Below are 14,777 nucleotides of genomic sequence, written 5' to 3' on the forward strand. Positions count from 1 at the left end.
CCAATGTCACCTCAGAGGTGACACTGCACTATGAGTTGCGGAGGGTCGTGCGTATTGCAGAAAATAATTACTATGATGATGATAATAAAATGATGGAATTATTGCCTGAGATGTGACATTTCCTCACCAATATGTTCTGTACTCAGCCTCAGGTTATTAGGTAACTACGAATTTATTTGTAACCTTCATGTGTGTGCATGTGTGTCTCATGGACTATTGATATAAATATTAATCAAAGGTAATGGCCTACTACCGTAAAGTCGAAACTCATAAGTTAACTTCATCAACTACAGTAGCACATTTTACTTTTTCTTTAAATATGTCAAATGCATTAACAAATCAATGAATGACACATGAATGAATGAATGAATGAATGAATGCACAACTTTTCTTTATATGTTCAGTATTTTTTTCCTTCCACAAAACAACAACAACAAACAAGTCTGAAAGGGTTTCACGGCAAACCTTTAATCCTAGACAAGGGAAGACGAGAGATCAATACATTAGAATAGCCACGGTTGAGATGTAATTGATTGATGATGATTGATGAATGATTTTGACGCGTTACGAATCCTTGCCTTTTGGGTCGCCGAACAGTTTGATCCAGTAGTGCGGCTGTGATAAGTCCCATTAGATAAATAATAATAAATTTCTTCGTAAAAAGCGTCAATGTTTTCCCTCCAACGACTGGAAAGTTGCCTCACCAATCACAATCGTCGACATCTCAGCCAATCCTGTAGCGTAAAACGTCTCAGCCAATCCTGTAGCGTAACGTCATCTGTAGGCGAAGGACCCCGAATGGATCTGGCAGGCCGAACACATATGGTACCGACACCGGCTCCGCTCCCCTAGTATGTATGTGTGTGTTTGTGTCGGCTGGTGCCCGTATAATGGTACTTCAGTTTGAATGCGCCAGCGCGACACTCTGATTGGAGGACTGTGCCAGCGCGACACTCCGATTGGACGACTGTGCCAGCGCGACACTCCGATTGGACGACTGTGCCAGCGCGACGCTATTGTGTATCCGTGTATTATACCCCTATTGGTTATTGTTGTTTCTCCTCCGTTCTGTCAGTTCTGTCAAATGCGGTTATTATTTGTTCACCTTCCACTTTCACTCCCTTGTCAAACCCCTGCCTGAAATTTCAATTAAAACTACTCAGATGTTAAAGTCGACCCGTGTTTATCTACTCTATATTTTCTGTTATTGTGTTACTTCCCTTCCCCTTGACGAGCCGGGCGTAACACCGTGGCCGAGTACAGTACGCGCACATAGCATATCTTGCAACTGTGGTCTTTTTATCGACAACGTGAACGTTGTCGACATAACTCACCGGGAACGCAAAATGTTTCCCAACTGGTGACGAGAGAAGCGGGAGCGGCTTGAAGCACCATTGCTGTGTCTGTCCGCGCTTGCCATCATGACTGCAGGAGAAGTCAGCTAACAAGTGCCGTTAGCTAGTAGCTGAATGGCTGCGTCTCATTTGCTTTCCTGGGAGGTGGCGGCGGTGGTGGCGGGCGCGGGGGGGGTTCATCGAATCGTGTGTCCTCTCTTCTATTTCGATGCTCGAAATCGTGACGTAATTTCGATCGATTTCGATAAAAAATCGAAATCGTGACACCCTTAATATATATATATATATATATATATATATATATATATATATATATATATATATATATATATATATATATATTAGGGGTGTTAAAAAAATCGATTCGGCGATATATCGCGGTACTACATCGCGCGATTCTCGAATCGATTCAATAAAAAAAAAAAAATGATTTTTTTTTTTTTTTTTTTTTTTAAGAGCTCAGAATTGTTCATTCGGTAGTCTTACCGATTCAACGTCTTATCATCATTGCCTTTTTTTTTTTTTTTTGTGTGTGTGTGAATCGATTTTTAAACTTCCATTTTTAATGGAAAAATATTCAACAAAACGTCTGACTTCGGGTTAGGATTCACACCTTGAGCATGGAAGAATGTTATATGAACGGAACATTAAGCCTTAATATTTTATTTTAATGCTGTTCAAACAGGAAACAGATTACAACCTCTATAAGACTGAAATTTCAGATAAATAAATAATACATTTTCATATAAATCTTACACTCTACAAGCTTACTGATTAGTATTTTCTAAATTTGAATGAAAAAAAATCGCAACAATCGACTTATAAATTCATATCGGGATTAATCGGTATCGAATCGAATCGTGATACGAATCGAATCGTCAGGTACTAGGCAATTCACACCCCTAATATATATATATATATATATATATACATACACTCACTCACACACAAGGCTTACTTCTTGTAAGCCACACATGGGCCTCTCCCAGGCGGAGGATCGAACCCACGCCAACCGGCACCAAAGGCAAGTGACGGTTCCACTCCTCCACCTGGAGCCCTTTTTAACAGTTATTGGCCATGTTTTGAAAGACTAAAATTTTGTCATATATGGTTATATTACATACAATCTGGTTAAAATTACAGTTAAAAGATTTACTTTCATTCTGGGGGGACAAAAAACAGTTTTACAAGAAAGTAATTTTCTGTTATTTCGCTGTATATTTCTGGCATCCCAGCTGCCGGAAAATTACCGTTTGTTGTTGTTGTTGTTGTTGTTGTTGTTTTAACAGTGCACTCTGGTACAGTTTTTTTATTATTTCTGGGAAGTCGGTCTCATGCAGTATACTGTATATAACGGACCAATCACCCCCATGGTTTTTTGGTGTTTATTAATGTAAAGAACTAAATGCTTTCATAATCTCGAGCAGGCCTTCCTAATCACAGTGAAAACATTTTTATTGAATTGATCAAGGCGGTAAGAGTTTATACTACCCACTACATAAGGTATTTTCTCATTTTAAAGTTTGCTCAATCTTTTTCACATATTTCAATGATCGTCACAATTTCCATGATTTCAACTCAGCCTCTGCTGTCAATGAATCACGTATCTTTGGTGTGTCGGTCTACTGTTCAACTTCCGTGCAGTGGGTGTGTCAGATGTTTGGAGGTGAAACTATGTAAATGATAAGTCAAGGTGCTTTATAAAGGACACCAATGGTAGAACGTGAACCTTTCCTGAGACTTAAATTCGTGGCAAAGGTTAAGCACAAAATTGAAGGCTGAGCTCTGTGCTTTCAAGAAACTCCAAAGGTTGGTCTCTTCAATGCTGGTAGGCGGCTGCTGGCACATGTTTTAAGCCAAACTTTGCAGTACATGTAGTAGTTGGGGGGGGTCAGCTTGCTAAATGCTGACTCAATAAAATAATGTTTGTTCTATTTCCCTACACATTTGAGGCTTTGTGGAAGTATTTTACAAAGTGTTGAGGTGTGTAATTCTAAAACCTAATGTCAAATATGATATTTTAATCTTCACGGGGCACTGGATTTACTACAGCTTTTGGAATATGTAAGAGGAAATGTGTTTACGTCGAGAGCAAAACCAGATTTGACAGGGAACAGCCGTATTTGACAGGACGCACACATTTTAGGATTTCGCCATCCAGATATCTGACAAGAGGGTGCGCAAATGACGGATTTAAGTAGAGTGGAGATTCTATGCAGCCAAAGTGCATACTGAATGTGTCTTGCCTAAAATATCTCTAGTTGGATTCTCTTTGCATTCTGGGATGCGGAGTGGGCAGATTTACTGATGGCTTAATGGACAGGTCTCTGGTTTATTTAACGAGTTGGCATTTAGATTTGCCATCTAGATTATGCCATTATAGTATAGCCAGCAGGATTGTCAGCTTCATTAAAAAGAAAATTGCAGGTGTCCCACCATAAGCTGGTTAGTGTTGTGTTGGGCCCCCATGATCATGCTGGAAGAAGGAACTTCCAAGAGCTCAAGTGGCTTCCAGTTGAGGCTCAATGCAGTACACGGATAGTTGACAACAGGGGCCCAGCATTCCGAAGCAGCTATTTCTTCAAAGTTAGGGATTCACACAACCAGAGGACTGAATCCAGCTGTGGCGGTCTGCTCCTCCTGAGGTGCAGGACCAAAATGGGGAATGCTCATTTGTCTACAAAGGAGCAGAGGAGTGGAATGAATTACAAACCCACACAAATTAAAAGTAAGGAAATGGCTGTTGGTCAAAGTAGAAAAAGAGAGGGACAGACATTTTATTAATATTAGCATGTCATTATATTTTTATTCGCGCTTGGTATTTATTCTAATTTCCTCAATTGATTCGATTTCGATTCACAAGAGTTCAATTCTATTCGATTTTGATTTTTCCTGATTTGATTCGATTCACTTCAATTCGATATTGATTAATAATGGAACATCAATTCTTTTTAAATATCAAGGACATGATACAAACTTCATAAACATTAAATTAAAAAAATCAATTTGCGGAGGCAGATATTTCATAAATGTAAGAAAATACTTAAATTCATGTGAACAGTAAATTTCAAGAAAACTGTACTACTGTATACAAAAAAATAAAAAATACGGCCTATAACATACTATTTTCTTATGAATTAAAAAGAAAAAATCATATCTTAAAATAATTGATCCATGGTTTTATGAATCAATATCAGGCTCGAAAAGGAAAAATGATTCAATATCCATTATTGTATTTTTATTTTTATTTTTTTTACCTATCTCTTATTTTAAAGTCCATGACTTTAGTGAGCCATCCTTTACATTCTGTTTTGTGCGTATGTTGTTGTGTTGTTGTTGGCCAGAAAGTTTGATACGCTTCCATTTTTTTTTTCTCTCTCTCTCACAAAAGAAATTTGTCGAGCCACTTTATTACGAACAGATGTAAATTTTTGTCTGTCAACAGCTAAACCCGATTTTAATACAACTTTTAGGAGATGGTCCCTATTCTTCATCAGTTGTATGCATTCTGGAGTCAACCATGGGAGATTGTATTTTTGTTTTTGTTTTTTTTCTTCCCTCCCCTTCTAGAAAATGTTTCCATTGTGGACACAATTTTTGTTGAGAAATACCTCGTACAAAAATCTAGATCTTCTGAAGAAAAATATGGTCTTCCAATCAAGTTCATTTAATGCATCTTTTAGATTATTATTTTTATTTATGTATTTATTTATTTATTTTTTTATTTTTTTGGGGGGGGGGATTATTGCCCTACTATTCAAAGGGTTCTGTAGTGCATGGGAAAGTTTTCTACAGAAGAAAGTTGCGTTGTGGTAAGATACTGTAGTTAGACAATTATAAGTGTGGGTGACTCTTTTTGGTCTATTTGTAAAGTTTCAAAGTATCAGTTTTTCTTTGTGAGTGTTTAGTCATGCAGGTTATCTTATCAATACAATGGATTAAGCTGCAATGGTCAGTAATCTGTCTATCCATTTTCCAAACCGCTTATCCTTACTAGTAGGGGTGTGAATTGCCTAGTACCTGACGATTCGATTCGTATCACGATTCACAGGTCACGATTCGATTCAATACCGATTAATCCCGATACGAATTTATAAGTCGATTGTTGCGATTTTTTTTCATTCAAATTTAGAAAATACTAATCAGTAAGCTTGTAGAGTAAGATTTATATGAAAATGTATTATTTATTTATCTGAAATTTCAGTCTTATAGAGGTTGTAATCTGTTTCATGTTTGAACAGCATTAAAATAAAATATTAAGGCTTAATGTTCCGTTCATATAACATTCTTCCATGCTCAAGGTGTGAATCCTAACCCGAAGTCAGACGTTTTGTTGAATATTTTTCCATTAAAAATGGAAGTTTAAAAATCGATTCACACACACAAAAAAAAAAAAAAAAAGGCAATGATGATAAGACGTTGAATCGGTAAGACTACCGAATGAACAATTCTGAGCTCGCTGAAATCGTTTTTTTTTTTTTATTGAATCGATTCGAGAATCGCGCGATGTAGTGTCGCGATATATCGCCGAATCGATTTTTTTTTAACACACCTACTTACTAGGGTCACTGGGCATGCTGGAGCCTATCCCAGCAGTCAATGGGCGGTAGGTGGTGTTCACCCTAAACTGGTCGCCTGCCAACTGCAGTGCACACATAGACAAACAACCATTTGCACACACAATCATACTTACGGACATTTTGGTGTGTTCAGCTGGCCTACCTTGCATGTTTTTGGAATGTGGGAGGAAAGCAGAGTACCCAGGGAGGCCAGAGCCAGAATCGAACCCTGCACCTCAGAACTGTTAGGCAGACGTGCTAATCAGTACGCTACCGTGCCACCCATGGGCAGTAATGTTTTCCTCTACCTTCCTTTATGTCCCAGTTTATGTTGACTTCGCTAAGTATTTTTTCTTTAGTGTCATCGTACAAATTGAGCAGCTTTTTAAGATCATACAAATCTGCTTTGCTTGTTGGTTTTGGATATATACAGATAACGGCAAAGGACATACTCGTAGAAAGTATAAATTTGACACCTATACATTCCAGTAGACACTCAGAAGGAAGTTGAAGTTCTTGACATTTTAGATGATTTTTAACATTTAAAGGAACACCGCCTTTCCCTACCTCTCTCTCTTATCCATCCATCCATCCATCCATCCATCCATCCATCCATCCATCTATTGACCCAGTAGACTACAAACAAAAGGGTTTTTTTTGTTTTTTTTTTGTTTTTTTTTGGGTCTACTTTGGACTGAAAAAGACTTGTACTGTCCAGTTCTTACTTGACAAGGATTTCCTAGGTAACAGAATCCAGCTGTTTTCTCTGGTCTGACGTGTCATTAGAATTGAATCAGAATAAAGCCAGATGTTTCCTGCTTGCCTCAGCCACTTAGTAGAAGTTTTACTGCCTCTCTGCCTTTGTCAACAGAGGGTCTCTTGTTCATGTGACGTAATGTAACTACGGTGAAAACATGTCAACAGATTCCCTTTTTTATTTTCGTTCTCCTTTTGCCAGGCAGACCCGTTTCTGTGAGAGATTTGAATTGTTTATGTGGATCAGTTGGAAACATGCAAAGCAGAAATGCTATTGAATGCAAATGTACATAATAAATGTTGGAATTGAATAGAAAGGGTAATAGACTGGCTTTTATTGACAAAAGTACTCTAGTATTTGCTAACGAATAGTGAATCAACTCACCATCTTTCTGAATTAGTTTGTTGTTATGAATTTTTAGTGAAACAACCTGAATCACTGCAAAACCCACAACACAAAAAAACACGATTAAAATATTTACTACAAATATTCTGCAATTCTTTAATTAAGATTGGTATTGAGAGATGTTATGAATAAGAAGATCTGATCCATTTTCTTCCGTTGGAAATGATCTACACTAGTATCAACCTTGGAGAAGATTTCAAAGTGGAGGTGCATATTGTTTATGGAGCCAGCTCGTTTAAAAAATTTGTTTCTTGCACTCTCTCCACTCTGGCTTTGCTTTAACAATAACAGTTGATAATTTTCAAAAATTAGATCTCATTTCCAGTGTTTGTATTGTCTCTCTTAGTGGCCCTTTCTCTCGTGTCTCCCTCCCTATTCTGTTCTCTGGTTTGGGAGGGGGATAGCTGTACACTTACTACCGCCCCTCCCCCATCTGCCTAGTGCAGAACAGAGACCAACAACATATGTACATGCAGTGAGAGAGAGAGAGAGAGAGAGAGAGAGAGAGAGAGAGAGAGAGGACGAGAGAGAGAGAGAGAGAGAGAGAGAGAGAGAGAGAGAGAAGAGAGAGAGAGAGAGAGAGAGAGAGAGAGAGAGAGAGAGAGAGAGAGAGAGAGAGAGAGAAATAAAATAAAATTTGAAGAGCTAAGAGACATTGCATTCACTACCATAAACGCTAGTATTACAAGTTGGACGAAAAGTCAACTACTCCTGATATTAACTATTGAAGTGTAAACTTATTTGTGTGAATCTGCTGTCAAAATATCATCCGAATGTAAAAGTGTTTCACAAATCTGTTCATTGCCATTAAAAGTGAGTGAGCATCATAACCTATTTTCAGGTGTCTCCAAACCTCGCGCCACACCAGAGCAGCTGACTTCACCAATGGTCTCTGGCTTCTCAAATTCCAACGGCAAATCTACAGCGTGTCTCCAAGCAGCCTCGGTGGTGTGTAGGCGACCAGTTTTAAATGCTGCATCCAAGCTTCCTGTTAAAAGATTACCTTCAAGCCTTACCTTTTCATCGCTGGGAAGCAGTGAGAATAGAGGACCTCCAAGCAAAGGTGAGCTAGTGATGCAGTTCACAACTTCCAGTTGTGTACGTGTTGTGCGTTGTGCACGTGTTTGGGTGCACCAGAGTGTGTGCTGACATCAACACTCTGTCTTCCTCTGTTGAGGTCAAGGGGCACATCTGGTCAGGATATAGAGAACGCAGATACATGTGAGGGACATTTTCAGGAGAATAATGGAGCATTATCTGCCAACACGAAAGATGATCAGGTTTTGATTGCGTTCTCAACATTTCAATAAGTCACACTACTGTTACAAACAAGAACTGTACACCACATTAACACCAAGTACGTTCACAGTCTCATTCTTATTTTGAGAGCAAAACAAGCAAGTCCACCATCAAGTATTACAATTTTGGATGTGTTCGGTTCAAAGCAAATGTGGCATTTAAAAAGTGATGCCGTAATAACAGTCATGTGTACAAGTCTCTTAAACATGCCAAAAGAAAAAAAAAAAAGCTGAACAGAAACATTAATAATGATAGGGCTACATTCACAAAAGTTGCCTAATTACTTAACTTTTGTTATTCCTAACCAAATTTCTTTTCAAGAAATTATGAGCATTTGATTTGTTTTTGTCATCCCCGAGGGCTGGAATGTCAAACTTGCCATGTAGAGGATGGAGAGAAGTCTACCATGAATTGAGACTTTTGAATAGTCATATTTCCGGGAAAGCTTGATCTGGAAATTAAACAATCACTTCATTCACTGCCAAGTGAGAAATCTTTGGAACTCTGTTAACCAATTACTTGCAAACCACTTATTATTTTTTTCACTATTTGCTTGGCTTTGATTTTAACTTTTGTAAAATTAATGGTGGCACAAAATGGTGAACATTAACAAAGCATGTTCACTAGAAGTAATCTCAGCAACAAAACTTTTTTCCTGAGCAGAAAACCATTAAAAATATTGAATTGTAAGCAAATACCATATAAATTAATCAAAGAGGGGGGGAAACAGTCCTTAATTTGTCTTTGTGGTTGTGTTGTCTCTGTTCTATAATTTGTAAGTGTGTAGGTGGGTTCTCAATTAAATTACCTTATCCAGTATACATAACTCGTGATTTGAAGCCACTTAACCAGCTTGGACACAAACTAGTCATAAATCTAAAATAGGCAGAAATATTCCTGGCACTACATGTGACGGATTTATTTAAAAAGAAAACTGTTAAACATGAGTACAACATTGATGGATACGTGTAATTTGGGGCATAACATGCATCCTTTCAAGGAAATGTAAGAATCTTCTACTCATAGTTCCACAATTAAACTGTGATTCCTAGTACTACATAAAAGTTGCTCAAATGACGTGCTAAACAATCGTTAAAGCTGAAAAGCGGCGGTCGACAGCATTGCGGCATTATTGCCGTATGCTTGCTAATGCAAAGCTGACACGTACACAACTTTTGGCCATGATCTTGTCGTGGCAAGTCGTGCCATTTTGGGGGCGCGAACTGGGAGGTTACCGTTCACGCATACTTAACGGCGAGTTCACGAATGCATGACCATTCGTGTCCATATTGACACGAACTGGCACGATGAATTTACACATAGTTTGCGCATAGTTTACGCACTTCCGTATTTGCATGACGAGTTCGCGCAATTCGGACGGTGTCGTGCCGACTTGGGCACGCCATATAAAAAGGGGGCTTCCCCAACCCCTATTCATGCCACTTCGTGACAGTCGTGGCATGGCACGCACTGGCACGCGTCCTTCCCGCATCGTCCCAAAGAGTTTGCGCACAGTTCACGACCCGGTCATGACAAAAATTTTGAACACTTCAAAGTTTTTGCTCCGACATGGCACGCAGTCACGACGGGTTTACGCACACTTCACACCACTTTACAACTAGTTCATGCACTGGCACGACTCAATTCGTGCCACAAAATCGTGCAAGTGTCAGCCTTGCATAAAACAAACGGGTTGCAAGAGCAAAGCAGTGACTTTGGTTTATTGAACGATTTAACAATGTGCTCACGACTCACGTTATTTATTTGGTCAGTCTTCATTAGGGATGTAACGATATCCAAACATCACGATACGATATTAGCACGATATGAAGGTCACAATGTGATAATTATCACGATATTGTGGGGGGGTTTGGCGATATTTAAAAAAGATCACAATATTGTAAGGGGTTTGGTTGGTGCTGGATTTCACTTTGATGGATTGGATGTACTGGCTTCTATGGATCTCACTCTGCCTCATCGATCCTTCCCTCCTTCCTCTCTTTAGTTTTTCCTCTGGTCTCTTGAGATCTCGCTAATTTGTTGGAATTTAGAGGCTTCTGGGGTTGGCGTAAGACTTTGATTTTGTAACCATGGGGAAGGCAGGAAGTGTTTGGTCGGTGCTGGATTTCACTTTGATTTATCTTTCTTTTCTCTTTATTTTTTCTGACCTTTTCTCTGGTCTCCTGACCATTTAAACTTCACGACTCTGGCAAGATTCTGAAGTACCTGGTTAAGGCGAAGGGTAATGGGATATTTATAAGGTTTTAGGTGAATTAATGAGTATAAATTTATTCGTATTTGCAATGTATATAATCCACCTACAATCTCTAATAACAATATTGAGTCACTTGCTAATGCAAGCACACGTTGATCTCTTCACAAGCAAATTAGTTTCCCCTTCATCTGACAATTAGCATAATTTTAAACACAGAAGGCCAAAACATCCCTAATGAAAATTAAATTGCACTAATAAACTAGCCACTAGAGGGTGCTAGAACTGCACAAATGGAAATCAACCTGACTTTATTAACAGATGTGTTCCTTTTTAATATTGTGAACAGGATGACGACGATATTGTGGCAGTTTTAATATCACGATATTGCCCTTATCGTGCCCGTATCATGTCCTTGATATTTAAAATCCATCAGCTTCCTCATCTTCTGTATCCAAATTGAACAGCTGAGCAATATCTCTTTCAAACATGGCAGGTTCCTGCTAGTCATTATAGGAGTCAGTCTCGTTGCCGTGTGGCTGTTTAGCAATGATGCCGGCTTTCATGAGCCCAAGCGTCGATAATCTATTCACATACGATGGCGTACTTGCACGACGCTGCCTCCCAACTTGGTGAAAGTGTGTTCGCCGTCTCTCATCCAGCGCACAAAAGCTGCTCTGAGCTTAATTTGAACGCCAAGTTTAAACCAACATCCAGCAGTTGGAGACTTGGAGTTCCTTTGTTAATCCTCCCAAAATGATGACAAACTCCCTCCATGATTACACCGCGGGTGAGCGTTGTGAATCCGCTCCGCTCCGTCTTGCCTGGGTGCTCTGCGGACACATCAATTTTGAGTTCTTTTTCTTGTTTCCTCCACCGATGTGGAATTCTCTCGTACCTCCATATGCAAATGCGTAAACAGGCTAGACGAAATGAACTGCAAGAGACAGGAGGTCACACTGCAGTCTGGTGTTTTTATTTTATCTCTCTTTTTATTCACTTTCTCGTTTAATCTCCACATTCGATTACATACAGCCTCAACTCTCTTCCGCGTTATTCCTGTATGCACGCTCCAGTCACGCGTCATTTACAGTGTCTCGAGGAAGCAGCCAACCAGAAATGCTTTGTGGCACAGCAAAATTTGCCCCGATTCTTGACTGGAAGGACAACGTCTTCACTTCAGAACTCACACAAATGATGCACTTTTTTTTTTTTTTGCTGGCTCAAGGGAGCAGCGCTGCGCCACTGTTGAATGAATACAACAGAAAGGCTGTGCTATGATATGGTTCTTTTTAAGCAAGAACAATCTATTTTCCAGAGGTGGGCAGTAATGACGGACTATCTGTCACTCCGTCACAAACGGAGCCCCGTTTCCCTAACAAATAATGACAAACTTTAAATAAATAACAGACTAAGCACTAACACATGTGGTTTTTTGTCCATTGGTGTAAATAGTCACTAACCGGTCAAGTACTGTCAGAATTCTTAGTTCGTCACTGACGGATGCCCGTTTTGCTGACGAATGACTCACTGACGGAATGCCCACCTCTCTCTGTCGGTCACAAAATGAAGCCGAAGTGTGGTTAAAATAAAATGACGGGACAGACGATTACACTTTAGTTTGGTGTGAAAAAAAATGATGGACTGACGATGACGGAAGGCTGCCCAGGGTGCTGACGAATGATGAATGATGGACCAGCAAAATTTTGTAAATTGCCCACCTCTGCTATTTTCAGGCCCAGCGCAAGACCAGGGTAAACAAGTGCAGTCTAACTGTGCGTATGGGTGGAGTTTTTTTTTTTATTCTTTTGGTGTTTTGCTAAACTAGCACAGATACAAGAGATCATTTGCGACCTTGTGACCCATTGTGGGATGGAACATAGCTGACTCCCAGCTAATCAAAGTGGCTCTTCTCATTCTCTTAAAAATCAGGGTGGTTGACGCACACGCATTACTTGACATTGTGAAAGTAGAAATGGACTCACTGGGGTCCATGCACGCAACCTGCAAGGTCTCTCCGTGTGGATGATGTAGTCGCCTGCAATTCCCGACCATCTTGCATTCCTGATCTTATGGCTCTCAATTGTTGAGTGGCCTGACTGCGTGGCACAACTATTGGGGGCCATTGAAATATTTTTAAGAAGCTTAATGATAATAGTTTGTTCAAGTGATTCTAATGGATTGTTCCACACTGTTGTCATATTTACTTTATGAATGAAATATAATGACATCCACCACACACAAGTGGCATTGAAACAATCTATATTTTTCAGCTTCTCCAAAATCTTCATGTATCGGTACCAGGTCCGATGAGAGGGGCAGCAGAAGCAGTCCTGTCGGAGGTACTGTTACCACACACGTTCCGAAATTTCCTGCAATCAGAAGCAAAGCTCTGTCACCGCAGCCTCGAACAACAGCTTCAGGTAGGCTTACTTGTGATTAAATCTTTGGTGTTATTAGTTTTCTGTTAGCAAATAATACACTAATCCTTCTATTGTGCCAAAACTTTCTCTGTCATACACTCATGTTGAACATTAAGCGAAACAAAACAACCACAACAGACATCGTGAGGTCAAATCAAACATGACTTATATTTAGAAGAGTTGTATACCGCAAGTGCTTTGCTAAATGTGCTAGTGTGCTTTTCTAGGTTGTCTTTATTACATGCCAGCTGGACCAACTGAGCCTTTTATTGTATGAAGCATTGTACACCTGTGGTCTGAAAGCACGTTTCTCAGAGCGGACAATTAATTCTCGCACATTGCCGTGGAGGCGCCAAGTTTTAAAGGAGTCAACTCATTTTGTGTTGCCATCAGATGTGTGTTACTTGAAATTAATCCACTCAGATTTTCTACTTTTTATTTTGCTTTCATTTTACTTGTATTAATGTTTTGACTTTATCTCACTGTTAATTACTTAAAAATAAATAGATGGAGCCTACAGAGATGCAAAATATCCAAAAATATTAGGTTTTTGGCACGGAAAGAGGCAGGAAGGCCCCAGTATTCTTTTAGTGGGTTAAGCAGGTGGGGCGTTGCCAGCGTTGCCAGCAATTTACCCCGACTCCCATGATGTCCACATGACTTTTTACTCATTTAACTCATTTGCTCCCAATAAAATATGTTTTTTTTTAATGTTCTAAGTGTCCCAAAGACGTATTTATATGTTTTTTTGTTGTTTTTTTTTTTTATGCTAGAGCATACAGAAAGCTTTGATGCAGCCTCTCAACTGCAAAGAACGGTTGCAGAAATGGTATTTATTACACAAACGGCCAGAAGGTGGCTGCAGAGCAAAGGAGATCAACCAGGGCCATCTAGAAAAAAAAGCTCAATTACTTACAATTTTAAATAGATTTGTGAAAACTGATGAAACTTAGCTCTCTTCTAATGCTAATTGCTGCAAAACGGAAACAGATAGAAACATACTTTTTTTTTCCTGATGAAAGAAGAGACTTTAATCTTCCTTTTTGTTCCATGCTTTTATAGCAAAAGAACACAATATTCTGTGAGCCTTGCAAAATCAGTCAAAATCCAGTAAAACAGCCGGGAGCGAACGGGATTGCTTCTATGAAAATGGCTGGGAGTGAATGAGTTAATTGAAGGTACTTGAGTATTAAGGTCGAAATTGCTGGCAGTTTCATTGTCGCTACCCAATGACAGGTCATCAGTGTGTGATTGTCTGTTTAAACATGTTCAGCTTGGCTTGGATGTGGCAACATTGAAAAGAAAACTGGTGAATGAAAAACAGTTTCATTCTTCACAGAACTCTAAATGATCAGCAAGCAAGCAAGCTTTTATTTTTATAGTGCTTTTCACAGACAGAAAGTCAGAGGCACCCAAGTGTCACGTCCGACCATTCGAAACCATTTACATCAGCGTGGTTTGCGTGCTAGATGACCAGGCACGGGCGTCATCATCTTGCATGGGCCATAGAGCATTTATGCTGGACGAAGGACCAGTGGGCCTCAGTGCTGGTCTCTGAGGAGTCCATTCACATTGAGCAGAAATGATGGCCACCAATGATGTTGGAGATGTCAAAGAGAGCGCCACTGCCATCACCAGACGAGCTTTTTGTTAGAGTGTGAGCAGGTGTGTCCAATTGGGACAGAACTGCCCCCACTTTGTGAATGACAAGCCTATACTACCTGAATAACGTCATGATGCTTATTGTATCAAATGCTTTTTTAGATT

The 14,777-nt window shown here is 39.5% G+C and overlaps 1 protein-coding gene across 3 annotated transcripts in view; it reads left to right on the plus strand.

The window, feature by feature from the left end:
- The window catches only part of LOC144020370 (uncharacterized), an 80,287-nt gene that overhangs the window by 28,977 nt on the left and 36,533 nt on the right, over window positions 1–14,777 (plus strand). For all 3 annotated transcript variants that reach the window (XM_077523755.1, XM_077523757.1, XM_077523756.1), the window contains exons 5-6: window positions 7,918–8,139; window positions 12,861–13,010. In XM_077523755.1, coding sequence (XP_077379881.1) covers window positions 7,918–8,139; window positions 12,861–13,010 — 372 coding nt within the window. The remainder of the gene's footprint in view (window positions 1–7,917; window positions 8,140–12,860; window positions 13,011–14,777) is intronic.

Source organism: Festucalex cinctus, chromosome 6 (genome assembly GCF_051991245.1).
Source record: "Festucalex cinctus isolate MCC-2025b chromosome 6, RoL_Fcin_1.0, whole genome shotgun sequence".
Lineage (NCBI taxonomy): Eukaryota > Metazoa > Chordata > Actinopteri > Syngnathiformes > Syngnathidae > Festucalex > Festucalex cinctus.